This window comes from Canis lupus, chromosome 8 (genome assembly GCF_003254725.2).
Source record: "Canis lupus dingo isolate Sandy chromosome 8, ASM325472v2, whole genome shotgun sequence".
Classification (NCBI taxonomy): domain Eukaryota; kingdom Metazoa; phylum Chordata; class Mammalia; order Carnivora; family Canidae; genus Canis; species Canis lupus.
In genome coordinates, this window is record NC_064250.1 from 72,835,790 (window position 1) to 72,863,608 (window position 27,819).

At 61.5% G+C, this 27,819-nt stretch overlaps 1 protein-coding gene and 1 long non-coding RNA gene across 7 annotated transcripts in view; one reads left to right on the plus strand and one right to left on the minus strand.

Annotated features, from left to right (window-relative positions):
- Window positions 1-5,211: 5,211 nt before the first annotated feature.
- On the minus strand, window positions 5,212-7,315 carry LOC125755630 (uncharacterized). The gene is made up of 3 exons (XR_007412604.1): window positions 6,414-7,315; window positions 6,105-6,221; window positions 5,212-5,848 (listed from the first exon to the last, which is right to left on the minus strand). It is a non-coding gene; the product is annotated as an uncharacterized LOC125755630 (long non-coding RNA).
- Window positions 7,316-8,764: 1,449 nt separating this feature from the next.
- Window positions 8,765-27,819, plus strand: part of PACS2 (phosphofurin acidic cluster sorting protein 2) — a 56,642-nt gene continuing 37,587 nt past the window's right edge. For 5 of the 6 annotated variants that reach the window (XM_025443941.3, XM_025443943.3, XM_025443942.3 and 2 more), the window contains exon 1: window positions 8,765-8,921. In XM_025443941.3, the coding sequence (XP_025299726.1) occupies window positions 8,803-8,921 (119 nt within the window). In that variant the 5' untranslated portion in view covers window positions 8,765-8,802. Of the gene's footprint in view, window positions 8,922-17,312; window positions 17,403-17,996; window positions 18,112-18,495; window positions 18,569-27,819 lie in introns of those variants that run through there. The other variant, XM_025443945.3, reaches the window with a different exon arrangement.

The window sequence follows — 27,819 nt, forward strand, 5'->3', positions numbered from 1 at the left end:
GAGAGTGGTTGCCAGGGGCTGGGGACAGAACACGAGGTGGCTGCAAACGGGCACAGGGGAAGTTTGGGCGTGCTGAGAACGGCTTAAAATTGGTGGTGACGGCCACACAACTTTACACATTCACTAAAATCATTTACTTGTATGCTCTAAATGGATGGATTTTATGTACGTTCTTTTTTTTTTAAAGATTATATTTATTTATTCATGAGACACACACAGAGAGGGAGGCAGAGACACAGGCAGAGGGAGAAGCAGGCTCCATGCACGGAGCCCAACGTGGGACTCAATCCCAGGACCCTGGGATCACGACCTGAGCGGAGATCAAGAGTCAGACACAGAACCAACTGAGCCACCCGGGCACCCCGTGGATTTTGTTATGTGCTAATTCTACCTCAATAAAGCTGGTATAAAAAACAAAAATCCACCGAGAAGGGATGCCTGGGTGGCTCGGTCTGTTAGGCATCCGGCTCTTGATCTCGCTCGGGTCTTGACCCCGGGTTGTGAATTCAAGCCCCACATCAGGCTCTGTACTGGGCATGGCGTCTACTTAAAAAAAAAAAATCCCTGAAGGACAATATTTATATTGTCGTAGGACTGGCATTTAATGGGGGCTCAGCAGGGTGGACCAACCCCGGTGGGAAGGCTGGGCTGGTCCCCTCCATGCTGGGCCCTTCCCGCGTCTGCACCAGTGCTGGGCGGCTGGCCTCCCGGTGAGCTGCTGGAGCTGCCAGCACAAACACCCCGACCGGGCGCCGTGAGCGCGGTCGTTGACTCCTCACAGCTCGGGAGGCTGCAAGCCCGAGGTCAAGGACCCCGAGGTCAACTGGGCTCCGGGAGGACCCTGTCCCGGCCGCAGAGAAGGCCGCCTCCCGGGCCTGTGCTCACAGGAGGGCAGAGAGGCCGTGCACAGGGACAGCCGCAGAGGCCAAGCGAGGGGAGGAGCTGGCGGAGGGTCAGGGCCAGTTGAGAGGGGCCCCAGTTCCCACCCAGCCTCGAAAGCCACGCAGGCTGCACCCCCTGCAGCTGCCCCTGCAGGACAGGAGGGATGGATGGTCACTGGCAGGGAGAGCTGGGAGCCTTCGGGAAGGGGTGGGAGCCGCCAGCTGGCCCCACGTTAGGAAGACCTGGCGGTGGCCCTGCTGCTGGACAGAGGCCGTGGTCACTGAGGTCTAAAATCTGGGGTGGGAGAGTGCACCCCCACCCCGAGTGCCCTGTCCATGTCATTCACTCCTGGCCACGGCTGACGTCATCCAAGGCCTTTTTCTGTGAAATGCAGGGGTGCCCCTAGCACATCTCTGTCGGCGCTGGAGGAGGGGCCCGAGGTGGGGATCCTGGGTCTCGGGAGGTGCACCTGAAGTGGGGGTTGGGGCGATGATAACTCAGGGAGGGTGCTCGGAGCAGGAGGAGGGATGAGCTCTTCTCCACTATCGGGAGCCACCGCAGCCTGCTTCCCGTCTTTGTTTCACAACCTTTGTCTGTCTCTCTTTTTTTTTTTTTAGATTTTATTTATTAATTCATGAGAGACACACACAGAGAGACACAGAGAGGGAGAGAGAGAGGGAGAGGCAGAGACACAGGCAGAGGGAGAAGCAGGCCCCATGCAGGGAGCCCGACGTGGGACTCGTTCCCGGGACTCCAGGATCAGGCCCTGAGCCGAAGGTGGCACTAAACCACTGAGCCACCCGGCCTGCCCACGACCTTTGTCTCTTGTTAGGCAAGTGGAGCATCTGCCACTGCGTTCGACGCTCTTTTCAACATCGTTTTCCTGATGTCTCTGCCTCTTTCTGTGTCACTCATGAATAAGTAAAAAATATTTTTAAGAATTAGTCTTTTGGTATATCTTTTGCATTTTTTCCAAATTTGTGGTCTTTGACTTTTTTTTAGGAACATAGACAAAATTATGAATCTCATCTTCTAGAGTTTTGCAGTGTGCTTGTAACGGCCCTCCTTGCTCCAAGATTACAAACTATTTTCTTCCAGTTTTTTCCAGAGCCCATAGAGTTTCATGTTTCATGATTAAATTCTTGCTCCATCTGGAATTTATTTTGGTGTAAAAAGTGAGGTAGAAATTAAGTGGTTTTTTAAAGATTTTGTTTATTTATTCATGAGAGACACAGAAAGAGAGAGAGAGAGAGGCAGAGACGCAGGCAGAGGGAGAAGCAGGCCCCATGCAGGGAGCCCGACATGGGACTCGATCCCGGGACCCCAGGATCATGCCCTGGGCCGAAGGCCACGCTAAACTGCTGAGCCAACCGGGCTGCCCAGTGTTCTTTTTTTAAGTGCAGCCTGATGTCCCCATACCATTTTCTGGGTAACCCATCCTTTCCTGACAACTGCCACGGAGCTGTCAGCAACCCTTGGGTTCCGGTGTGTGGGAGACACGTCCACAGTCACCCCCCCCCACTGGTCCCTCCGTCGTGACACCCTCCACCCCATTCTTCAGGTCCATGCAGCACCTCCTCCTCTTCTCTTGCAGAAGTGTCCTGGCCACGTGCTCCAGCTCAGTGTGGCACAGACGTCCGAGAATTAATTTGACTATATCCAAATCCACATTTTGGTATAGATCCCAGTTCAGGTTCAAATGAGAGTCAGGAAACCTCTCTTATTTTCCTCAGTAGAGTTTTATTTTTTTTATTTTTTTAAAGATTTTATTTATTTATTCATGAGAGAGAGAGAGAGGCAGAGACATAGGCAGAGGGAGAAGCAGGCTCCATGCAGGGAGCCCGACGTGGGACTCAATCCCGGGTCTCCAGGATCACGCCCTGGGCTGAAGGCGGTGCTAAACCGCTGGGCCACCGGGGCTGCCCCCTCAGTAGAATTTTAACCCTTTCCAACTTTTACAGAACTTGTTCCCAGGTAGGTTATTTTTCTTTTTCTATTCTGAACAGGATCCCCGCTTCGCTGCTGTTTTCCACCTGCTGGGTTTGGGGTGATGGGGTGCTGCGCCTTGGCTCACCACCTCCTCTGTGGGCTCCCCCACAGTCAACAGATGTGCCTGGAGCACCCCCCACCCCCGCCGCCAAGGCAGGCCTCTGAAGGAACAGGCTCCCTGTCTCCCGGCTGCTGGGTGGGTCAGCCTCCACGGGCTGCTTGGGTACATCCATGCTGCCGCCCCATTACAGGTGTCAATGACCTTCCTTGCCCTGTCTGGGTCTCCCTTACACCTGCCCCAGATGGGGTGTTTGCTGGAAGGACTCTTCTAGGTACCCTATGGTCTTCATCAACATTGCATTACTAACAGGCCCATGAAGAGGGTCATTGCTGGCCTACTGGGTACGGTCCCCTCCCCCGTGTCCCCCCAGCCACCCCCTGCCACAGCAACATGGTGGCTACTATCTGCATCTGCACCTCACATCCTCAACTCCCTCATCTAGCCTGTTGTCCCTTTCCTTTTTTTTTTTAGATTTTATTTATTTATTCACAAGAGACTCAGAGAGAGAGGCAGAGACACAGGCAGAGGGAGAAGCAGGGTCCACGACGCAGGGAGCCAGATGCAGGCTCGATCCCGGGACTCCGGGAGCATGTGCTGGGCAGAAGGCAGACGCTGAACCACTGACCACTCAGGGGTCCCCGGTCCCTTTCCTCGTGTTCCACGACTCTGGGAGACCATATCGGGCGTCTTCACACCTGCGTCCACATACTTTACCTCTCGTCCGTACTCTCCGTTAGTGCTGCGATCTGGGGACTCTCCCAGTTTGTCTTCCGTGTCACCGACTCGGCCTTCAGCGGCCTCTAACCTGCTACCGTGCCCCCCCCACCCCGCTTTCCCGGCCCACGGTACGCTGGTGAGACCCCGCTATCCGCACGCACCGCGCGTCCGTGTGGATGCTGACCCTTCGTGCTCCCTCTGGAGCAGCTCCACGACGGCGGGAACCGTGTCCTGCGTTGTCCCTCCCGTGTTCTCAGGGTTCGAAACTGGCCTGATCATAATTTATTAAGCCAACGGAGGAGCCAATACCCGAACCTTTGGACTCAACCCCCGTGAGGGTCACCCGGGAGGTGCTGGCCGGGCGGCTCTGAGGGAACCGGTGGCTTCCATAGAGGTAAGGCAGCGGCAGCGGTTAATGAGGTTGGACGTCAACCGATCGTTGGTGGTGTCCTTAGGTGAGTCCACACGCCCTATGCGGCTGGCTACCAAGGGCCCACACACCTGTTCTACCCTCAGGGGCCAGCGGCCAGCCTTCCTACTCACCGCCCCCCCCCCGGGCACCTGCTCTGCGTGGGGACGCCGCCCAGGTCCCTGGTGACCCTGTTCCTCTCCCTGCAGGGGGCCTGCCCCCTGGCTGCGCCCGGACACCTGCTGTGCCTTCTGTGCAGGCTTTCTGTCCCTACCTCGGCGGTGGGGTCGGGCACACGGCTGTTACACGCAGGGCAGTGGGCGCGACCCGGGCCACAGGCACGGCTTTCCGAGCCTATCCTGCCAGGAGCACACGCTAGACGAGGACCCGCTCCAACGGGTTCCTGGCAGAGAAGGCCGGCGGAGCTGCAGGCTGGAGCGGAGGAGGCCACCCGGACCGTGCCCCCCGTCAGGCTGAGCCGCCCCACACGGTGCACGGGAACGTGGCCCGCCCGTGTGAGCACAGCGGAGCTTCGGCACCGGCGTGCCCTCTGTGGCCAGCTCTGCCCCTGAGCCTGGGGCTGTGCTGCTGGGACGATGCATGCTCAGCTCCTGGACCGAGGGGAGCCCAGCACCTCCCACCCCCGCACCCGGAGGGGAACCACACCTGCTGGCGCCTCATCGCGTCCCCACACCTGGACTGTATCAGCTTAAGTCAGGCTGAGTAGATGAATGCGTTCCCAATAAGCTGGAGGTCCCTACCACCCACCGAGAACGCCAGAGCCCAACCTGCAGGCAGCGGGGGTTCTCAGTGACCGTGAGTGGGGCCCCATAAAAGGGGCTTTGAGCCTGACCCCCCCTCCCCCTTGCAACACAGCGGGAGTTCACTGCACCATCTGGAAATCGGAGGCTTTAATCCATCTACAAAACAGGGGCAGGGGGATCCCTGGGTGGCGCAGCGGTTTGGCGCCTGCCTTTGGCCCAGGGCGCGATCCTGGAGACCCAGGATCAAATCCCACGTCGGGGTCCCGGTGCATGGAGCCTGCTTCTCCCTCTGCCTGTGTCTCTGCCTCTCTCTCTCTCTCTCTCTCTCTCTGTGTGTGTGTGTGACTATCATAAATAAAAATTAAAAAAAAAAAAAAAACAGGGGCAGGCCAGAGGCACACCACCAAGTCCTCAGGAGGGGTCGTCACGGAGCCCACGGGCCCACGGAGCTCAGGGACTCCTCCCCCATCACACCCAGACACCCCAGTTGTCCAGACAAGTTCCTCTTGAACCAAGTTCCCGTCTTAAAGAAACCGCCACCAGAAAGCAGATGCGCTCCCAACATCCGGTGTGTGTGTGCGTGCGTGTGTGTGTAACACCAGGCTCACTTGGAGGAGCGTCCTCCCAGCTCTCAAGGCACTTACCCTGGGATGTTCCACAAGTGGAAGATAGACACAGACTCATTTTCAAATACAGAGAATAACAATGCAAATAACAGGTTCTGGCCAAAATAGTAACTCTGACTACCGTCATGTTGTCTGTCTATTGTAGAAAATTTGGAAAACACAAAAGGCCACAGTCTCACCCCGACTGACCCCTTGGTGTTCCTACAGAACCACTTTAAAAAAACAGAACAAACAGGGGCAGCTGGGTGGCTCGGTGGTGGAGCGCCTGCCTTTGGCTCAACGCGTGATCCGGGGTCCTAGGATCGAGTCCCACGTCGGGCTTCCCGCTTGGAGCCTGCTTCTCCCTCTGCCTGTGTCTCTGCCTCTCCCTCTGTGTCTCTCATGAATAAATAAGTAAAATCTTAAAAAAAGAAAAAAAAAAAAACCAGAACAGTGTCTCAGGTATAGTGCACAGGGAGCTGTGTTCCATCTCTGCCTCCCAGACTTGAAGTATTTAAGAATTTCCACCATGGTGGCCACTTGGGGTGGCTCTGGGCCAGATTGTGGGGCACACACTTGGGCACCTCCCCTTAGCAGCTGCATAACCTCTGTGCCTCAGTTTCCTCAGTGGTCGAGTGGGAACACAGACAGGACTGTCACGTCCGCCAAGGGCTCACCATGCCGGCTGGCACACAGGAAGCGCAGAGCTCTGCTGTAACAGGCAGTCGGTGTCAAGCTTCCGTGTGCACGGCGTGGTCACCCCACATTTCCTCACTTGGCCCCCCGTCGTACTCCTTGCACACACAGATGTGAAGCGTCAGGCAGCCCATCCAGCTGACGGCGACCGTACCCCACACTGTCCCGCAGCGCAGCGTGCCAAATGCTGAGGTCAATGGCAGCCTGGCCCCACGGGGGACTGCTGCGTGCTCCCTGGACACGGCCACATCCCCCTCCCCCTCCCCCCACCCCGTAGGTAGAAGACCCACAGGTGCTCTGCCTGGCGGGACCAGCTCTCTCTGACAATGGCCAGTCGGCTGCCGGAGGACACACAGGCCCTCAGGCTTTGGGTGGTGCCACCCCAGGGGCAGGCGCATGTGGGAAGCCCAGCTTGTCTTGTTGACTCCCAAGTGTGGCCTGGCCGTTGTAGCTGCCGATGGCGGGGCCCTCAGCAGGGGACAGCGGCCCACGGTGGCAAAGCCGGAGGGCTGGGGAAGAGAGAGGTTCTTGGACAGCACCTGTTTCTATAAAACTACTTGTAGACAAAACACAGGGCAGCCGGGTGGCTCAGCGGTTTAGCGCCGCCTTCAGCCCAGGACGTGATCCTGGGGTCCTGATGGGCTCCCTGCGGGGAGCCTGCTTCTCCCTCTGCCTGTGTCTCTGTCTCTCTCTTTTTCTGTGTGTCTCTCATGAATAAATAAATAATAAAATCTTAAAAAAAAAGGAATGGAAAGAAAAGATACAAAAAAACAGAAGAGATGCCAGAAAAGCTTTTCCTACATCCCAGTGCAGCATCTGGTGACCCCCCAGAGCTATCGCTGGAGGATGGGGGAGGGAACCCCTCCTTGGGCCCCCAAATCTAGATGGCCTTTCCCCATCTGCCCTGCCCACGGGCCCAGCGGGTCACCCTGGTCTCGGTCTCCTCCTGCCTGGGTCCACCAGGGCACTGACCCCGGGGCCATGAGCCCCCTGCCCCCCACCCACATTCGTTCTCCCTGGTTTCGGGGAAAGAGCACCCGGGGCTCGGCTGGGCAGTAAGAGGTAAGGGGCTCCGGCGGGAGAGCACCGTGCGGGGGCGGGGGAGCATCAGCTCCACCCCAGAGCCAGTGCCCCCACGGCAGGCAGGACCTCCAGCAGGCAGGACCCCCCAGAGCAGGACCCCCCAGTGGGCAGGACCCCCCAGAGCAGGACTCCCTGCAGGCAGGACCCCCTCTGAAGGCAGGACCCCCCCAGCGGGCAGGACCCCCCAGAGCAGGACACCCCTAGCGGGCAGGATCCCCCAGAGCAGGACCCCCCCAGCGGGCAGAACCCCCCAGAGCAGGACTCCCTGCAGGCAGGACCCCTTAGAGCAGGACCCCCCAAGTGGGCAGGACCCCCCAGAGCAGGACCCCCCCTGCAGGCAGGACCCCCCCCCAGTACGCAGGACCCCCCAGGGCTGGACTCCCTGCAGGCAGGACCCTCTAGAGCAGGACCCCCCCAGCGGGCAGAACCCCCCAGAGCAGGACCCCCCCAGTGGGCAGGACCCCCCAGAGCAGGACCCCCCAAGCGGGCAGGATCCCCCAGAGCAGGACCCCCCCAGCGGGCAGGACCCCCCAGAGCAGGATCCCCCTGCAGGCAGGACCCCCCAGAGCAGGACCACCCTGCAGGCAGGACCCCCTAGAGAGAACACCCCAAGCGGGCAGGACCCCCCAGAGGAGGACCCCCCCTGCAGGCAGGACCCCCCAGAGCAGGACCCTGCTGCAGGCAGGACCCCCCAGAGCAGGACCCCGCTGCAGGCAGGACCCCCTAGAGAGGACCCCCCAAGCGGGCAGGACCCCCCAGAGCAGGACCCCCCCTGCAGGCAGGACCCCCCAGAGCAGGACCCCCGCAGCGGGCAGGACCCCCCAGAGCAGGACCCCCCTGCAGGCAGGACCCCCGCGGCGAGGCGGCCCAGCGCCCCGGCTCGCACGCCCGGCCTGGGGTGCACCAGGGCCCCGGGCGGGGCGGGGGCGTCGCCGGGGCCGGGGCACCCGAGGGGGCGCACGGGCAGTCGCGGGGCGGGAGCGCCCTGGGGGCAGGGCGGGGGCACCGGGACGCCGGGGGCAGCGGCCGTGCGCGGGGACACGGGGCACGCAGGGTGCCGTGGGGGCGCCGCGGGCGCGGGACGGGGGTGCCGGGCGGGGGAGGGGAGGGGGGTGTGGAGCCCCCGCTCGGCGGCGCCCGGGGGCGGGGCGGGGCGGGGCGGGCGGGGCGGGGCCTGTGCGCAGGCGCGGGCGCGCGCTCCCGCGGGCGGAGGGCGGGGCCGCCCGGCGAGGCGGCGGCCGGGAGCGCGCGCGTCCCCGCACTTCCGGCGAGCGGGCCGCGGGCTGCGATTGGGCGCCGGGCGGCGAGCGCGCGCGCGTCCAACCAATCGGCGGCGGCGGACGGCGGGGGCGGGGCGCGCGGCGCGGGCGCGCGGGGCGGGGCGGGGCGCGCGGCGCGGCGCGGGGCGGGGCGGGGCGGCCGCAGCCTGGTTGCCGCCCGCGGGCCTGTCCGCCGCCCGCCCGGCCGTCCCCGCCGCCGGCAGCCATGTGACCGCGCCGCCGCCCTCCGCGCGCCCGGCCGCCCGCCAGCCCGCCCGCCGCGCGTCCGCGGCCCGGCCGCAGCCCAGGCCGCCGAGGGAGCGGCGGGGCCGGCGCCATGGCCGAGCGGGGCCGCCTGGGCCTGGCCGGCCCGCCCGCCGCGCTCAACACGCCGGTGCCCATGAACCTGTTCGCCACCTGGGAGGTGGACGGCTCCAGCCCCAGCTGCGTGCCCAGGTACGCCGCCGCCCGCCGCTTTGTTCGCGCGCGCACCTGCCGGCGCCCGGGACCTGCGTCCGCACCGCCGCCCCCGCCCCGCCCCGCCCCGCCCCGCCCGGGACCGCCGCCCGCAGGCGCCCGAGGCCCCCGCCCCGCTCGGTGCATCCGGGACCCCGCCCGGGACCTCCTGCTCGGGACCTCCTGCTCGCGAGGGGCGCGGGCAGCCGGGGCGGTGCAGCGGGGCAGCCCCGGGGGACCTGCGCGCGGGGCCGCACCCGGGACCCCCCCTCGGGACCCGCACCCGGGACCTCGCACCCGGGACCCCCCCCCCCCCCCGGGCCGTGCCGCGCGGCGGCGCCCCCCGCCGGTCTGCGCATTCTGCGGGCGCAAGCCCTGAGGCGGCAGGGCCCCGAGCCCCGGGGGCGCCGGGAGGGAGTGGCGCGGTGCCGCGAGGCTGCTGCAGGCTGCGGGCGCTCACCTGGTTCGGCCCCCGGCGGCAGCCTGCACCTGTCCGCCGCCGCGGTGCTGGCCGCGTGGATCGGGCGCCTCCGGGCCCCGCCGCTGTCAGTCCCTTCTGCGGCCCGCCACGCCGCCCGGGAGTGACCCGAGGCCCGCGCTCGTGCAGCTCACGCCTCCTTACCGCGGTGCTGGGGCCTGGTGCCGGTCACCGGTGCGCAGTGTGCACAAGCGGGCTCTCTGCATCAGGCTGCCAGGTTTGCGAGGGCAAAAGACCGCCTCTCGCTGCGTGGGGAAGCGCGTGGGTCCCCGCGGGAACGACTGGCCGAGGTCTGCCCCACAGCCCACCGCTGCAGGCGCGTCAACTCCACTCGGACCCGCAGCCTCCCTGTTTCTTGCCCCCTCGGAGCTCTCTCGGTGTCTTCCCGTCGCGCTGGTCGCTGGCGGTGAAGCGCTCAGGCTGGGCGGGAGACTGGCACCAGGGTCCCTTCTGGAGTGGACACCACGCCTGGGGGGAGGCCTCCTGGGGAGGACCTCAGGGCTGCCATCCAGTCCCGGAAGGGCGGCCTCCTGCCGAGGGGGCCGCACACTCCGCCACAGCTCATTTTCCAGGAGCCGTGGAGCATGGTGTGGGCGCTTCTAGTCGGTGGGGTTCGCCCTCCAGGAGTGCAGGGCCGGAGGTCGGAGCACTGGCTGTGCCACCTGGAAAGGATGGGCCTCAGCACATCTGCCAGATTCTCATGGGGCCTCCTGGAGGATGCAGTGTCCCTGTGTGACCTCAGGGTCAGCGCCAGCCAGGGTTTGGGGCCAAGGACTCCTTATCCACCTGCTTGCCTCTTCTCTGTCTGGGAAGTCTCTGTCAGTGCCCCCGGGCAGGGTGCGTGCGGACTGCAGCCTCTCAGTGCTGCAGGTCTTCAGCAGCTTCCTGGGGCTCCCCGAAAGACCCCTGCAGCTAGACTGGGGGTGGTGGGAGAGGTTGCAGGAGATGCCAGGAGGGTGGAGCTGCATTTAGAGGCCCTGTCAGCCCCTCCTGGAGTTGGTCTGGGAAGGCCACTCCAGGGAGGGTGGGATGAGAGGGCTGGGCAGCACCAGGTGCTGGGGGCTCCGTGGCTCAGCATGGGTGGGACATGGCAGGTGAGGGGACACAATGGCAGGTTGTGTCCTGAAGCCACAGAGTCGTCAGGATAGGCAGGCACGGTTTATGGCTGGAATGTAGAGAACATCAGGTTTAGCAGATGCCCCCCCACTTGTCCTGGTGAGCGTGGCCCCTCACTGAGAGGTGGTGCTGGTCCCTTGCTTGTACCCTCTGCGCCGGAGAGTCCTTGCGCAGGCTGTTCCCATTTGCTCTTGGGACTTCATGTAAAAGGGGTCAAGCTCTCTCTGCTCCCCTGCATGTCTTGCTCTTGCCCAGTCTTTAAGTTTTGGAGTGACGTTGCGCCAGCGGCGGTCAGGGCTGCAAGGCGGTCCCTGCAGAATGACAGTGTGGGTCTCTGCTCTTCAGGGGACCTTTGGCCAGTTTCCTACGTGCTGGTGTCAGGATTTGAGGGCCTGTCCTCTGCACGGGCCCGTCGGAAGCACGTGCCGTAGTAGGGTTTGGGGGTGTGTGCTCAGTATTGCTACTGAGCGGCTTCATGGAGTGCGGTTGTGCCAACTCCAGCCCCCAGCGGCAAGGATGAGCGTCCCCAGTACTCTGCATTCTTGCCAGCACTTTGCCTGACTTTTAATTTTTGCCAATCTGGTGGGTGTGAAATGGTTTTGTGGTTTTAATTTGAATTTCTCTGATTACTAATGCAGGCTGTTGGTGCTTCCTTGTCAGCAGAATTGCAGGTCACTTCCTCTGCCAAGGATTCTCTCTCCTTATTTTCATTGCCCACCCCGCCTTGAGTCTCGGCACTGTCTTTAGAGGACAGGAATCCTTCCCCGGCTAGAGGTGTTGAGACCATCTTCTTCCATCCCCGTGAATGTCTTGGCCATCTGCAAGGCCTGCGCACCCGCTTTGGCACCAGGCGGCTGCTCTTGTTTCCTGCTCTTCCCCTCTGGTCGCAGCAGCAAGCTCTCTGCTCTTCCCCGGGGCTCCTGCCAGGTGTCATGGGTTACCTCGGGGTCACTGCACCTGGTGGCAGTCTTCCCCGCTGACCCTCCCCGGGAGCCTCCCGGGCGTGCCCCCTGCTGGGTTCCCAGAGCAGCTGCTGGTCCGTCCCCCCCCCCCCCCGCCCCCTCCCGCCCCCGGCCCCGGTTCTGGGTCACTTTACACCGTTGAGCTTCCTATTTATTTTTCGTTCCTATTGGGGGTTATTAACCAATTTTTAAATTTTACAAGACTGGTCATCCTTCCCCATGCTTATTGTTCACTCACGTCTGTCTTCTACAAACTCCTTGTTTGCATCCTTGGCCCACTTGAGGGACCTCATTGTGGTTTAGTTTACACGGTGGAGGGATGTCCAGCTGGCAGTGCAAGTTCTGGCAGCGGTGTGCCCGTCAGCCACACCCCAGCAGGACGAGGGCGCTGCTCTGCACCTGCAGGCAAGTGCAAGTCCCCTTGTTGTCCGGCTTCTCGGCGCTGTCATGGGCAGCATGTGGCTCTTGGGCTCACCCACGCCGAGTCTGAGTCCTCAGCTCCTTCCATTTGGTGTACAGTGTCCCCACTGCAGGAATAAAGCGCGCTTTGTGTCAACTTGATCCTTCTGGTAAGTGGGTGGGTTGTTTCCACTCTAAGGCTCTTGGGTTCAAAGCTGCTACAACCCTTTGGGTGCAGGACTTTGAAAGTCATATGCTTTCACTTTTCCTGAGTAATAACTGGCCACGGGTGGGGGGGGCACGTGCCAGTCTCAGGAAGAACTCCCGGTTTTCGGAAGTGGTGGCACCATCTGCAGCTGCCACCGGCCGTTGTGTTACATTCCATGCCACCGTCTTGTGACTTTCAGCCATTCTGACAGCTGGGTGACGGCTTCTCCTGAGAGTTTATTATGTGCTTAATGTGAGTGGATGTTGAATATAACCAAATGGGTTTTTTTTTTTTAAATCAAGAGCATCATGTGATTTTCCTTGATTTGCTGTCATGTTACGTAACATTACTCTACGTAAATGGATTTTCTGGTATTAAACTAACCTTCCAACCTTAGAAAAATTCCAGCCTTGTCATGCAGCATTACCCTCCTTGTTCGTTGGTGGGTTTATGATTACGATTTTGTTTAGGACTTTAGCATGCATACGTAGAGTCTGCGGCCTCACCAGATTTTGGCACCAAGATATCTCGTGGGATGTGCTTCGGAGTGTGCCCTCTTTTGCTGTCCTGTGGTGGTGTTGATGCGAGACTGGAATTGTGCATCCTCTGAATGTTTGGGAAAAGTCACCCATAAAGTAACTATAGCTTGGGGTTGCTTTGTAGGTAGCACAACCAAGATTCGGTGTCTTTAGCGGTTTAGGACACTTTCTCCTCCTCTGAGCTCTTTTTTTTTTTCTTTTAATATGTATTTCTGAGAATTTGTCCATTTCATCCAGATTTTCAGGTCTATTGGCACAAAGCTGCTCATGATATTCTTTTTTCAATGGCTGCAGCGTCTGTAGAGCTGTTCCCTTCAGTTCCTCCCATTGACTCTGCGGGTAGGCAGGCACACTCCGATCTGTCTCACCAGAGGCTCATCGGTGTTTATTTTATTATTATTATTTTTTAAGATTTATTTATTTATTTGTGAGAGACACAGAGAGAGAGGGGGGCAGAGACACAGACAGAGGGAGAAGCAGGCTCCCCCCACAGGGAGCCTGATGCGGGACTCGATCCCGGATCCCCGGATCCCACTCTGAGCCACCCAGGCGTCCCTCATCGGTGTTTAAAAATGAACACTGGTTGTTTATTTCCTGCCATGTATGCTCCTCGGGTTTATTTCGCTGTTCTTGTTCTTATTTCTCAAGACCCCTGGGTGGCTCCTTGTTTTCCTCCTTGTGTCCTGTCCTACAGCATCTGTATCTACCGAACAAGGGCTGCCTTGGCTGCACCTCACAAGCTTTTATACAGAATCATCCCACTAAAAGTATTCTTTATATTTCCCATTGTTCTTTTTTTAACCTCCCAGGATATTTCAAAGTTTCTTAATATGCAAACATTTGGGGTTTTTTCCTAGTTCTTTTCCCATGATCCAGTTCATGTCTCTTCTTCCCATGGTTCTTTTCTAACTAGTCATGTTGTGGTCAGAGAAAGTGGGCAGTATGACACCAGGTCCTTAACATTTTTGGGGGCTTGCCTTATGGCTCACTGTGAGGTCAGTTTTCACAGTCTGTGTACTGAAAAGGAATGTGTGTCTGGCAGCCGGCGGTGCTTGATGTCTGTCCATCCCTGCCGTCCTCAGATCTGTTCCCCTTTTTGTCTGCTGCAGAAATGTGTTAAGACCTTCTAACCTTGGGGTGCCTGGGTGGCTCAGTCGGTGAAGCGTCGTGATCCCGGGGCCCCTGAGTCGGGCTCCCTGCTTGGGGGAGTCCTGCTTCTCCCTCTCCCTCTGCAGCTCCCCACCCCCGCTCCTGTTCATGCTCTCTCACTCTCTTTCATTCAAAAAAATAAAGTCTCTTTTTAAAAAAAGCCTTTCTCGCCTGATGGTGGATCTATCTATTTCTCTTGGATCTCTGTTACTTTGAGACTACATCACGAGCCATATGTACTTGGACTAGAATACCTTCCAAGTGTCTTGAACTTTGAGGCTACACAACTCTATCTGGTGATCCTCTGCATCTGAATTGCACTTTGGTGACAGGATAGCCCAGGGTAGTTTCGTCTCTTTTCTTTAGACTTTTCTGTATCCTTACATGTGACATGTGTCTTTGGTTTTCCGGCATGGATCTAGAATCTATATTCATTCAATCTGACAATCCTTGTTTTTTTAACTAGAACATCCATCCCGTCTGTTGTCCCTTATCAAGATTATTGATGTTTGGGTTTGTAGCTACCATTTTGTTTTTCGTGCTTATTATTTTCCTGGTTTTTTACGTCTATTTTTCTCATTTGTCTTACCTTAATTTCGCCCTGATATCTTTCCTTATTCTGTTTCCACTTCATATGTTAGTTTGAAACTTAGCGCTATTTCTGCATCTTTAGTGGTTACTGTGGAGGTAGTAATGTGCATACTGGCAGTGGTTTTCCCATGGGGGGAGAGGCACAGGGAGAGAGGGAGCCTTAAGCAGGCTCCCGGCCCAGTGCGCCCGGCCCGGAGCTGATGGGGGGCTCAGTCTCAGCACCCTGAGATTGTGACCTGAGCTGACACCAAGAGTCAGACCTCAAACAACATAGCTGCCCAGGCGCCCCCATACTGGCTATATTTTAAAATTAATTTATCTTTATCTGTTCGTGACAGACATGAGGATAGATCTTCCAACACTTATTTTGACATAACTCTTTCAGGCTTATAGGGTCCTGTTCATCATATTTTAATTGTCTCTTCTCACTAAGGCCACAAGAGGTTGTTATTCCTTTATTCCGGTTGCACTTACTTGATTCACCTGGAAACTCACCACTTGCTTTTCTTCATTCTTCCGGCAACTCGGAACCTGAAATTGTTTTCCTCTCCTGTTGGTCTGAAAATGCACCTTTAGGATTTTCTTTGGCTGAGGGTGTGTTGATAACTAACTGCTCTTTCTGTGTTCTGAAAACGTTTACCCTGGTTTCTGCAGGGTGTTCCACAGGGTGGGGGTGGGGGGGTGCGGGCGGCGTCTCCCCTCCGCAGGTGCAGGTGTTGGGGGGTGTGTGGAGTGTGAGGGTGCAGGTGGTGCCTCCCCTCCTCACGTGCAGGTGTTCTCGGTGGGGTGGGGTGTGGGGGTGCAGGCGGTGTCTCCCCTCTGCACATGCAGGTGTTGGGGTGTGTGTGGGTGCAGGTGGCATCTCCCCTCTGCACGTGCAGGTGTTGGGGGTGACGAGGTGTCAAGGTGCAGGCGGCGTCTTCCCACTGCACGTGCAGGTGATGGGGGGTGTGGGGGTGCAGGTGGCATCTCCCCTCCACACGTGCAGGTGTTGGGGGTGACGAGGTGTGGGGCTATGGCGCCGTCTCCCCTCCGCCCATGGAGGATGCACCTTCCCTGACTTTGCTCTCAGTTTTGCTCTTGAGAAGTGGGCTGTGAGTGAAGCAAGACTCCTTTGAAGGCCGGTCCTCCTCCCTGGTGGCTTTGCCTTGCCCTGTGGTGTCCAGGTGTGGTTTCCTCCTGACGCCGCCCTGTCAGGGCTGGGACTTCCAACGTCGCGGGACGGCGGTGTTTCCCAGTTCTGGGAAGTGTCAGCCCCACCGGTGCAGTTGCTGGCTCTGTGGCATGAGCTGCGTCCTCCCCTCGGGGCAACATCTGGGGGTGCAGGAGCTCTTCCTACCGGGTGATTGTGGAGCGCGTGGGCTGGGCAGGTTTTGCATGTCGCTGCGATGGTGGCCGCTGTCAGCCGTCCCTCTGCCTCCGTCCGCTCCCGTTGCCCTGCGGCCTGCACGAGGGGACTCGCCGTCTCCCTCCTGCCCCCGCTTGGCGTGGCCCTGCAGTGGCTGCTGGGTGAACGCTCCCGGAGCCCAGCGGCGGTGCTCTGCTCAGGAACGTGGGTTCCGCCTCTCACTGGAGGGTGTGTGCCGGGACAGCGCGGGCCTGGGGGTAGGGGCGAGCAGGGCAGCCAGCTGTGGACTTGGCTGGCGGTTGGGGTTATCGGCTGTGTGCACGGTGAGTGGACCCGGTGTTTGCAGGGTCTGAAGGACCAAGTCTGCTACGAGGCAGGGAGTGAGGAGGCCTGTGGGTTGGCGTCTGTGGGACGGACTCGGGCAGCCAGTGTCCCCTGCTGCAGCTCACGTCAGCCCACCCGTACGTGTGGATGGGCTTTGGTGAGGAAGGAAGCAGCTGCCTTGAAGGGCCCAGACGGGTGCTTTGCCAGGACAGATGTGTGGTCTCATCTGACGCTCAAGGGCCTGTGAGCTGGGTGGGAACCACTGGGTTGCCCTGCTGTGCACTGGTCCCTTCTTGGGATCTGGGCTCCAAAAGCAGCTTTCCCCCTGCTTCTGCCCAACATGCCACCACCCCAGTGGGGCTAGGAAGGTTGTTCCAGAGAGTGGCTCTGCAATCAGGAAAAATGATGGGTCTTTTTTTCTTTTTCTTTTTCTTTTTCTTTTCTTTTCTTTCTTTTTCTTTTCTTTTTATTATTTTTTATTAAAAGATTTTATTTATTCATTTATGAGGCACACAGAGAGAGAGAGGCAGAGACACAGGCAGACTCAACGCAGGGAGCCCAATGTGGGACTCGATCTGGGGACTCCAGGATCATGCCCTGGGATGAAGGCAGGCACCAAACCGCTGAGCTACCCAGGGATCCCCTCTTTTTTTTTCTTTTTAAAAGATTTTATTTATTTATTCCTGAGAGAAACAGAAAGAAAGAGAGAGGCAGAGACCCAGGCAGAGGGAGAAGCAGGCTCCATGCAGGGAGCCCGACGCGGGACTCGATCCTAGGATTCCAGGATCACGCCCTGGGCTGAAGGCAGATGCTCAACCGCTCAGCCGCCCAGGCGCCAATGATGGGTGTTTTGGGGCTCATGATGGGTCACATCTCGAGTTCTCCAGGAGCCCGGGTGTCACAGGGCCTGGCCAGAGTGATCCATACAGAGCTGGGTGCTCAGGTGCAGGCGGGCAGGAGGGGGAGCAGCATGCCGCCGCGCACCCAGGCCCCACGAGTCGAGCACATCGTCCCCACAGGCACAACCCAGCCTCATCCAGCCTTGTAGCCGGCCCCCGGCTGCTGCTGCTGTTTGGGAACTGGCACATCTCTGTGTCCCCGCGGCCGTGCTGGGCAGAGTTCGGACTTGGCACCGAGCCCGGCAAGCGCGTGGAGCTGCTGGCCGTGTCCTGGCCTGCGCCTTGTCAGCTCCCGTGGATTGCTAGGCAGCGGCAGGGGACGCAGAGTCAGCCCTGAAAATAGCGTGGGTGCGTATTTACAGTTCCCTTCCGCCCTGGAGGCAGGTTGTCTGGAGGCCCTCAGTCCGGGCGGCCTGTGCGAGAGCCGCGGTGCGCTGTGACCGCCTCGCTGTGTGCGCAGCCTCTGCGGTAAGTGTCTCCGGCCTGCACTGGCTCCGTCCCCCTGGGGAGGCGGTGTTCTGTGCTGGACACCTGGTGGCGACGCAGACGCCCCACGGTGCCACCGTCAACAGCCGTCTGCAGGCAGAGCCTGGCCGCTGCCGGCCTGGCACTTTGCACCCCGCGGAGGCGAGGCTGCAGCCCTGGGTCTGCTGTGGTTCGCCCAGGGCGGGACCTGTGTGGGAGCGCCTGCTGAGTGCTGTCGTCTGCACCCCAAGGGGCCAGAGATGGTGGTGGGAGGCACCAGGGAGCGGGCACCCTTGCCCTCCTTGTGGCCGGGCTTGCACTGGCTGTTCTGTCCCCACTGCCCCCTGGCCGGGCCACAGGCAGCACCCTGCCATGGTGCCCAGACCCCGAGGCACAAGGAGAGACCCTATGGTGGCCCTGCCCCGAGGGCACCTGTGTCCTGATGGTGGGAGAGAATGGCAGGGGACACGCAGTGGCCTTAGGAGGTCAGGTCGATCCACGGTGGGGCTCTGCTCCCGTCGTCAGGTGGGCTGGGTGGGTGTTGGAGGAGCGAGGCCCAGCCTTGTACTCCTCTGTGCTGGGTTTTGCCCTCGGCAGAAAGGGAGGTGCCTCGGAGGTGTCACTGCTGGTTGTCAGCTGGATCCGTGTCCTCTTTCCATGTGGTAATTCCACGCTCTAGCACGCGTCCCCCGCACACGTCGCGCAGTCCCAGGTGAGTGATGTGGGCCCAGGGGTCTGTCCACATGTCACCCTCTGTCCTCGCTGAAGGAGGAGCCCAGTTGGCAGGGGGTTGGCCCCTGTCTCGCCCCCTACCCCAGGCCCTTGGAAGCACTTCCTTCTGCCCCGGTGTGGTTGTGCCCTGAGCACAGCTGGCTCTGCCCACGCGGACCGCAGTCTCCAGCCTCCATGTGGCACTGGGCCCTTCTGCCCCCGAGTGCTCAATTTGTAGGGCACACATCCGCATTGGGACAGTGGTGGCGCCCCCCTAGGCAGCCCCTCAGGTGACCTCTGGGGTGATTCTGTGTGAATCAGAGCCTCAGACTGGGGACAGCTGAGGCACCTGCATCTTTCATTTAATCTGATGCTTGCTTTCCAGGGTGACCACTGCTGAGCTCGCATCCTATCACGTTACCTCTTCGATTGTGTCACAGCCAGTTAGGACCTCCCGGGTGGGTTCTTTTTAATATTTTATTTTATTATTTAAAGATCTTGTTTATTTATTCTTGAGAGACACAGAGAGAGGGAGAGACACAGGCAGAGGGAGAAGCAGGCTCCACGCAGGAGCCTGACGTGGGACTCGATCCCGGGACCCCAGGATCGTGCCCTGGGCCAAAGGTGGCGCTAAACCACTGAGCCACCAGGCGTCCCATGGCCATCCCAGGTCTTAGAGGCTGTGGGGGCCGTGGCAGAGGTCTGGGAGGAGCTGGTGTGGATGGGGGTGCAGCCCGTGCCCTCTGACCTGCAGGGTCCTGGCCTCCGCCTTCTGAGCCGAGCACAGGATGACCACACCTGCTCTCCGCTCGCCTGTTTTGTTTCTTGGAGAATAGTTTCCTCAAGAAATGGTGATGATACCTCCACCCCCCACCCCAGGGCGTGTGGCTGGCAGGAGAGCAGGCTGCTCTGGCTCAGCAGTTTGGACAGGCAGACATTCCATCCTGTGCCAGCAGGACACCGAGGCCCCCGGGGAGGGGACAGCTGTGTCACCAGCCCCACGGTCAGGGGACACAGGAAACTGTGCTGGCCTCAGGCTCCCTGGAGAGCTGGGATGTCCCGCACGCGCTCTGTACCTGAAATAGCCCGGGCTGCCTCTTGGTCTTAGGACTGGGGTGAGAAAGCACTGCCACACCCAGCTCGGGGCAGGCCCCCAGGCACCGCCTTGCCTTCTAGGAGCGCACCGGACAAGGTTCGGAGAATTTCCGATTTAGCTGTTTGTGTTTGGAACGAGCAGAAACGTGTCTGCGTAGCCTGCTTAGAAGAGTGCCTGGTGAAGTTCCTCCACGGCGGCATTTTTCCAGTTATCCTGAGAGGAGGGGACGATGAGATCCCTGCTCCTGAGCAGTGCGGCCGGGCACCCTGTTTTTGTGGCTGTTGGCCCAGGAGGGAGGCAGGCAGCCTCCCCGGGACCCAGAGTCACAGAAGGGGATCTCGCCACGTGCCCCCTGTGCAGGCTGACCCCCACGGTAGGGCGAGGTGGAGCCAGGGTGGGCCCCCCAGAGGGGTGCTTGTGGCTGCCCGCCAGCACCCCCCGTGCTGTCCCAACCCCCTCCTCCCGCCCTCCTGCGCTGGGCGCCCAGCTTGGCATTCCCATCGTCATCTGAGATTTGCTCCCTGGCAGCTGTTGCCTTTCCTGCCTGGACGGGCAGCCCCAGAACCAGGCGCGGCCTGCTGCCCCAGCCTCAGCACCACCCTGGGCACCGGACTGGCTGGTGGCTGTGGAGATGACGCGGGGTTCTCTGGGAGCTCTGGGAGAGCCTCGCGTGCGTGGCTCCCACGTTCCGTGTCTGTAGTGTGGTACCCTCTGGGGGGATTGCTGTGCTGTAAGCCCCCGGAGGGCCTCTCCCATGGCTGAGGGGTGGGGCACGCCCGCGGTACCCTCCGCAGACCTGAGGCTCTGGGTGACTGGCGGCTCCACTGCGGGTTCGCTTTGCTGCAGAGCCCAACAGGCACGTCACAGACAGAATGAGACCTCCGCGGCCGGGCAGCGGCACACCGGAGACGCAAGTGGGCGGAGGAGAGGCGAGTGCCCACCTGCACCACAGCCGCCGAGTGCTGCCTCCGCCCGGCCCCCAGCTCTGCCCCTCACCTCTCGGGCTCTCACAGAGCCTGCAGAGAGGAGGGCTGTGAGGCAGGGCCCACCCGAACAGGTGTGCCTGACCCACTGTGCTGGCACCTTCCGGGCTCTTTCACGCTGTGGACACGATCCTGAGTGATGATTGCTGTGCCCACGGAGGGTGCTGGGAAGTGGCCGAGGCTGCAGGCCCATGCAGCTGACCGTTGTCCTGGCCTCGGTGTGGTCCTGCCTCTCACTCGGTGACCGCCTTGGCTTACCTGAGCGTGGTCCCTTCCGGAGGGGCCCAGAGCTGTGCTCTGGTGTCCACGGCACCGGGGGGTGGGAAGGGTGACCACACCCCTGGACACCAGGGGCCTGAGCCCGAGCGTTTCCAGGAGGCTGCTACTGGGAGGAGGTGTGTGCGCCCGAACCCCTTGTTGGGACCACACAGGAGTTTCTCCGGTTGTGGCTGAGCCTGCGGGGGTGTGGGCACGAGAGAACTGGAGGGGGTGGGCGCTGTCGGGGACAGCAGGGTCACAGTGGTAGCTGGAGGGGAGGGGGCTCGCAGGCAGTGTCTGTGATGGGAAGGGAGGGGGCGAGGGGTGCATGCCAGGAGGAACAGGTGGCCGTGTACGTCCTGGCGGGAGAAGCAGGTCTTTGGGTGGATCAGCTGTTTCTCAGAAGAGTAAGTGTCGGGGCAGGGGGTGGGGGTGGGGGTAAGGCGGTGGCCCCGACAGTGCTGCAGAGACCCGGGCAGGCTGGGCGCCCGGATGTCCTTGCTGAGGGCCCGGGTAGGCATTGCTGCCAGGCCCTGTTTGTGGCTGTGTCCAGCATCTCAGGTGCGGGGCTGCTGGGGAAGCGAGAGGAACCATTGGGGGGAAGGGGGCGCCGGGCAGGGGGCCGTGTGGTGGCTCCTGGGGCAGGACCCGGCCCAGGCGTCGTGGAAGTGCCCCCTGGGTGGTCTCAGCAGGGAGCAGATGTGCCAGCAAGCTCCCGCTGTGTCTGTGAGAGAGAGAGGGACAGGGCTCCCTGGGCTCTCTCGGGGCCTTTCCCGGCCGAGGCCACGTCCGTGGGGCCCGCCGTGCTGTGGCGCTTTCCCGCAGGCCCCGGGCACGTGCCCCCGCGGCTGGCGAGCGGCGTCTCCCCGTGGACCCTGGCCCTGGGGGTGGGGCCGGTACTTCCCAGGTCACCGCCGGGGTCGTGCCCCTGCCCAGCTCGACCCGCTCGTCGGCGATCTGGAGGCGGCCGGCATTGGCCGTGGCACCCCTTCAGGGGTCGGGCCCCTTGCTGTGTCCGGGGCGGCCCGTGCAGCCCTGGGGTCAGCAGCCCGCCCGGCCGCACCCATCCCCGGCACCTTCTGTCTGATGCGCTTTTCCTTTGCTGGTTTTGGTCATTTTGGTCACGCTTCCTCAGAAGCCCATCGGGCGTGGTCGGCTTTCCCTTAGGGCTTCCTCCAGGACGTCTGTTTTCTGGTGTGCGTATCCGCTGCCGGCCGCGTGGGGACCTGCTCGCGGACCCCGGCCACGGTTCTGGCCTCTGCGGCACTTCGGAGGCGCGTGTGCCACAGGCCAGCGCTCGGTCCCTCCGGGCCTTCCGTGGGGCACATGGGTCCTTGCTGGCTGCTTGGAAGGGCTACCTGGTGTGCGTCCCGCCCGCAGTGGGGAGCCTGCTGTCCCCCGGAGAAGGTTCTGGCTCCTTCCGGGTAGCCTGGGGCCATGCCTGGTGAGCTGGGCTGCGGTGAGGACGTGGCAGGCTCTCTGAGCCCTTGAGAGCTGGTGCTGAAGCAGCTGGAAGGGGGGCCCGGGCCCCCCCTTGCAGTCCACCCCAGTGTGCCCTCACCCCTCTTGTCAGAGGCAGGAAGTGGGTAGTTTTGGCCAGGCGAGGGCCATCCCTTGACCCTGTCCAGGCAGGCCCTAGGGCTGGCAGCCAGCTGAGCGTCACCTGAATCCGTGTCCTGCCTGGAGCAGGGCCGCCCAGCCCTGGCACTGCATCCCTCAAGTCCAGCCTGCGGCGCGCTCTGGAGGGCACCAGGCCCAGCCTCGCCGTCCTCTGCTAAAGTGAGGCCCACACCTCCTCCAGGGTCTCACCTGCCCGAGACAATGTGGGCTCCCCTGCAGTGGTTGCTGGGGTACACCTGCATGCCTGAACTGATGCTGGGGCGTTTGGGTCACCAGGTGGAGGCTGCAGCCCCAGGAGGAGGTCCCCTGACGCTTGGTCCTGGACCAGGCTGTGGCCAACAGCCAGCACTCTTGCTGAGCGTTGTCATCGCTGGCCGGCGGGAGCTTCTGGGGTCCCAGGTGTCCCCGGAGCATCCCCCGACATACACGCAGTCACTGCAGGCACCTGACTCCTCCCTCCTGTGCTCATGTTGTCCTCTGACACCCACACCTCGGGGACGGGCTCCCCCTCTGCCTCCTCTGGCACGCTGGCCCCACCACGGGCAGACGGGCTGGACCGGGGCCGGAAGGTGGGCCCCCCGGTGACCTGGCCGCTCCTCCTCCTCCCCCCACTTCCAGGGGCTTCCAGCCTCCGTGACGGAGGCCGTGCTAGCCAGAGAGACACTGAGAAGACACCTCTGACCTTGCCCCTGATTAGCAGGAAGCAGCTGTGTCCAGATAAGGCTCGGACACCAGAGAAAGCTGAGCTGAGCCGAGCCTAGGAAGCTGAGCCCCAGGCTGCCGCAGACAGGTGACCGGCGCTCGGGGTGAGGGTGCAGCTGGAGCCCGCGGCCTTCTGCAGAACTTGGGCTTGTGAGCTGTCTGGCCACGGCTCGCCATGGCTGGGCTGTGTTTGCAGGAAGCATGTTGGGCCAGACGCTAGTCCCCAGGCCTTCCCCGACCCAGCCCGGCTCCGGGACGTCCGGCCCACGGAGCCTGAGCGGGGCAGGGCGGCCCTCTGCCTCCACCCTGGCCTGCTCTCGGGCTCGCTGATCCTGAGAGGTGGGGACTGCGTGGGGGCCTCCTGGCCAGCAGCCACCACGGAGCCCGGCTCCCACCAGGGCAGACACGCGACCGCACGGACGGGTCGGCCTCTGAAAACAAAAGGCCCCTTAGTTTTCCCTCCTATCAAACACAGTCAGCGTGTTTGGGACCACAGAGGTATGCCCCACGCGTGGCTGCGGTGCTCACTGTTCTCCGTGCCTAGAGGAAAACTGTAGAAGTCAGCGTTTTGCTGAGGGCCAGCCCGGGTGCTGGTCAGTTTTGCAGAAACCCATAAAGTGTTCTCCTCCGGCCCTGTAGGCCCCGTGTGCCGTCTGCGGGGCTGGGCCTGGCGGGGCCCCTCCTTGGCCACGCGGGTGCCCTGTGCCAGCCGCCCTGCAACAGTGTGCAGCCCTCAGGAGGTCGGGCAGAGTCACCATGTGGCCCAGCCGATCACTCTTTCAAAGAGTGGAGGCTCGGTCTCCAGCAGAAACTTGCCGGCACCAGCGGGGTCTGGAGGCGGCCGGCCCCCGTCCTGATGGCGGTCGCAGGGCAGTGCAGCCTCACGCTCGTCGCTCGCCCCGCTCACCTCGCTCACCTCGCCTCCTGGGTTCTGATCTCGCGTCAGCCCAGGTAGGGTGCGTACTCAGAGCCGCTCCTGGAGCCGCCCACGCGGTGTGCGTCCTCGCGCGCCCTCTGGTCGTCAGCCGTTACGGTGACCCTGGATTAATCTTGCCGTAGGCGCCGACGTGTAGGGAAACAGTACACGTGGGGGTCGGGACGACCCGAGGCTTCGGACGTCCACCGGGGGCCCCAGATGAGGGGAGGCTCCCTCACGCATGTTCACGGTGGCGCCACGCACGATTGCCAGAAGGTGTAAACAAGCCACACGTCCAATCCGGGGATGAGTGCGTGAGCAAAAAGTCCGGAGAATGGGTTATTACTCAGCCTTAAAAAGGAGTGAGGTCTGCGACATGGACGGATCGGAGAAAACGAGCTCCGTGAAGAAGCGGGGCACGGAAGGCCACGTGCTGTGCGGTTCCCTTTTATGAAGCGCCTGGAGGGGAGAAGCCACAGAGGGAGGCCACACCGGTGGCTGCCAGCGGCCGCGGGAGGCCGGGGGCTGACGAGAGCGTTCTGGAATCAGACGCGGTAGTTGCCTGACGCTGAGCGTATTAAGTGAACTCACTTGAAAGTGGTCAGTCTTACGTTATATGTACTTCGCCAAAACAAAAAACACTCTTACGAAAGGGGCGAGGCTGGTTCTAGGTCGAGGAGGCCAGCAGGCAGGTGAGCTGGAGCGATGCAGGGGATGCACCCCCGCGGCTCGGTGCCGCGTGCGGCAGGCGGGCAGGCCCGTGCACGTCCCGCAGACCGCTCTGCCCTCCCGGGGGTGGTCGCCGGGGGCTCCGGGGCTTGGCGCCCTGACTCACTCCTGGATGTTTGGCCAGAAATCCCAGGTGCACAGAGGGGGGAGCTCCCTGAACCCCTGTGACTTTTCTGTAGCCTAGAGGTTTTCAGAGTGAGAAGGGAGGGCCGTGCAGGGGGCGAGGCCTGCTCCAGCCTTGGGGCTCCAGGCGGCAGGGGAGCAGCAGCCCTGGAAGGTTCTGGAGCCTGAGGTCAGGGGGGTTGTGGGTCTGCACTTCTGTGAGCCGCCTCTTCGTGGTTGTCGCCCACGTTCTTTGGATTATTTGTCTTTTTGTTGTGCTTCTGTAAGAGGCTTTGTGCTCGGGACATTAGTCCTTTGTCTGCCAGCCGCTATTTTCCTGCATCTGTTGTCCGTCCCCGACTTGCTCGCGGTAACGTCCGCGTTTCCCGTCGCAGGAGGAGTCGGTCTCTTGAGCCGGGGCCTCGTGCCTTCTCCCTGCGGCTTGGTGTACCTGGCCCCCTTCCTCAGCCAGAACCTGCCTGTCTGTGCCAGGCGGCGCTCTGGGCTCCCGGCTCCGGGCCCGTCCGGGTGGCGGGCCCTGCCCTGGGCCCAGAGGGATGGAGGCGGGGACATTGCAGCGGGGGGGGGGATCTCGAGGAGGGTGGGGGGCCGGCTCGGGTCCTGGGCCCGTGGTGCAGGAGCTCTCTGGTGGCGCTGTGCGTCGGGCCTGCCCAAGGCTGGACAGAGGCATCGCGACAGCCGCCGGCACGCACAGGCCCGCAGGAGCCACAGGGCAGGTGATGCAGGGCCCGGTGGGCAGCAGGAGAGAACAGATGGCTTCTAGGAGATGGAGAGAGTTGGGGCGGGGGGCCTGGGGCTCCCCCCGGGGTGGCCACGAAGACACTGACCACACAGCAGAGGGAAGCTGCACCGTGGGAACTTCTCACCTTACGGCGGAACGTGCAGAAGACCGGAGTGGGCACGGGCGGTGGTGGGCACGGGCGGTGGTGCGCACGCACGGGCCCCTGTGCCTCCTCCAGAAGCCTGGCTGAGCCAGAAAGGGCTGGAGCCGGGAGGACCCCCGGGAGGACGACCAGGGCCCTGGGTTGGGCCGGCAGCAGGGAGAGGAGCCGAGACACAGGTGCCCGTGGCAGAGGGTGGAGCCCGGTGGCCTCCGTGTCCCCACTCTGGGCTCCACAGCCACCTGGATCCAGAGCCAGCAGAGCAAGGGGGAGCAGATGAGCAGGGGGCAGAGCTGAACAGTGGCACAGCCCTGCATCTGTGAAATGGGAACTGGAGGTGCTAGTGAAAGAACATTCCAGAACATTCCTTCGTGAGCACCAGAACTTGATGGCAGACGGAAAGCTCTGCATGGGGCCAGACACAGCCGAGAAGGGGAGAATGGAGCAGCAACAGAGAGGAAACGGACAGAAGAGATAAGAGTCGGGGGCCCCTGCAGGAGCCCCCGCACCCCGGTAACAGACGCCGCCTGCGCCGAAGGCGGGATCCCAGGCGCCTCCTGACTGACGTGGCCATTCCTCCGTTCCAGGGGAGCAGCGCGTTCTCCACACCCTTCTGCCCAGAGTTCTCTGAAGGAATGAGCAGAGGAGTCCCCGTGCAGGGCCTGGGGCGCAGGTGGGGAGACGGTCCTCCCTCCTCTTGGGGCTGTGGGACAGCTCCTCCTGGCAAAGGGCTTGGATCGAAGGTTGAAGGCACAGCCCTGTGCTCCGTTGGTGGGTGCGTGACAACGCTGTGGGGAGCCTGGGGGTGCCAAGCGGAGCCCCCCCACTCCTGGGTGTGTGTCCCAGAGGGCCTGGCAGTGGGGTCTTGACATCCACTCCTACCTCGTGGCAGCACGAGTCCCAGGGGCCATGGAGGCAGCCCCAGGGTCCGTCAGAGGGCACGTGGCCAAACAGAAGTCTGTCTGTAAAGGGGAGCATCATCCCACTGTAAAAGAGCAGGCCTGACCCCTGCTCCCAGGGGCGAGCTGTGAGGACCGGGCCCTGGGTGACCTCAGCCCATCACAGAAGGACAGAGCGTGCGTGGTGCGCTCACCTGAGGAGCCTCATCCATGCAGCAGACGGGCTGGGGAGTGAGTGTGGATGGGGCCGGGGTTTCAGCTTGACGCGGTGAGAAGGTTCTAGAGGTGGATGGTGGCGAAGGGCATGCAACACCGTCCATGTGCTCAGTGCCCCTGAGCTGTGTGTTTTAAAATGGTGAATTTGGGCAGCCCGGGTGGCCCAGCGGTTCAGGGCCTGCCTTTGGCCCAGGGCGTGATCCTGGAGACCCGGGATCGAATCCCGCATGGGGCTCCCTGCATGGAGCCTGCTTCTCCCTCTGCCTGTGTCTCCGCCTCTCTCTCTCTCTCTCTCTCTGTTCTCGTGAATATATAACTAAAATCTTTTAAAAACTAAATTAATAAAAAATAAAAATGGTGAATTTTATATTGTGTATATTTTACCACAATAAAAACAGCTGGGCATGGCCAAACTGTCCCCCAAAATAAGACGATGGAGATGAACACTCGTGGGGAGGCAAGGGGAGTTAAAACCAGGAGCCGTGGTGTTCAGCAGTGCTGAGCCTCGCCGTCTGCTGGGCTCCTGTGGCGTGAGGAATGGTCTCTAAGGGCCTCCCGATGGGGCTGGACTTCTGTCCCTCGACCTCCTGGAGCCTGAGGGACCCCGGTAGTGCCCCAACCAGACCCACCCTCGCAGGACCCACCTCCCCCCCCCACATGTGAGCACCCACTGCTGTCCAGACTCTAGGGGGTTTGGTGGCTTAAAGGAGGTGCCCACCCCCGCTCTGCTGTGACACCCAGATGCTTCCTTGGCTGCCACGTGCGTACCCATCTCTGGTTGGTGTTGTACGAGGGGATGTGGGGGGTCAGTCTCTCCTGTGCTGCTTCCAGCTTTGTCTCCCCTTCGGGGGTTCTGCTCCCCAAGCATGGAATGCAGGTTTCAGGGGTGGGTGGGCCGAGGTCTTTGTTTTGGGACACGGCATGGGTGCTGGCCGGGTCTCTGGAGGCAGGACTGGGCCGTGGGGGACCTGCCGCAGGGCCTGCCTGTGGGTGCCCAGGTCGGGCCGCGGGGAGGGGTGGGTGGATGTCCTCCCCGCAGCCCCTACAGGGCTTTCTTTACCCACAAGACACCGTGGTGGAAATGGAAATACCTTGTAGCCCTTGTGTGCAGACATTTGTGCAAAACCAGGTTTCTGTGAGCTTTCTGAAACGTCACTTACTCTGCAACCACAAACACTGGGGGGGCTTCAGGATACTGTTGCTCCCGACGGCCCTTGTGTCACTGCCCTGGGGGAGCCGCATGGCTTCTTGCTGCCTTCTCCCCGCTGGGCTCCCCAGGACGCCTG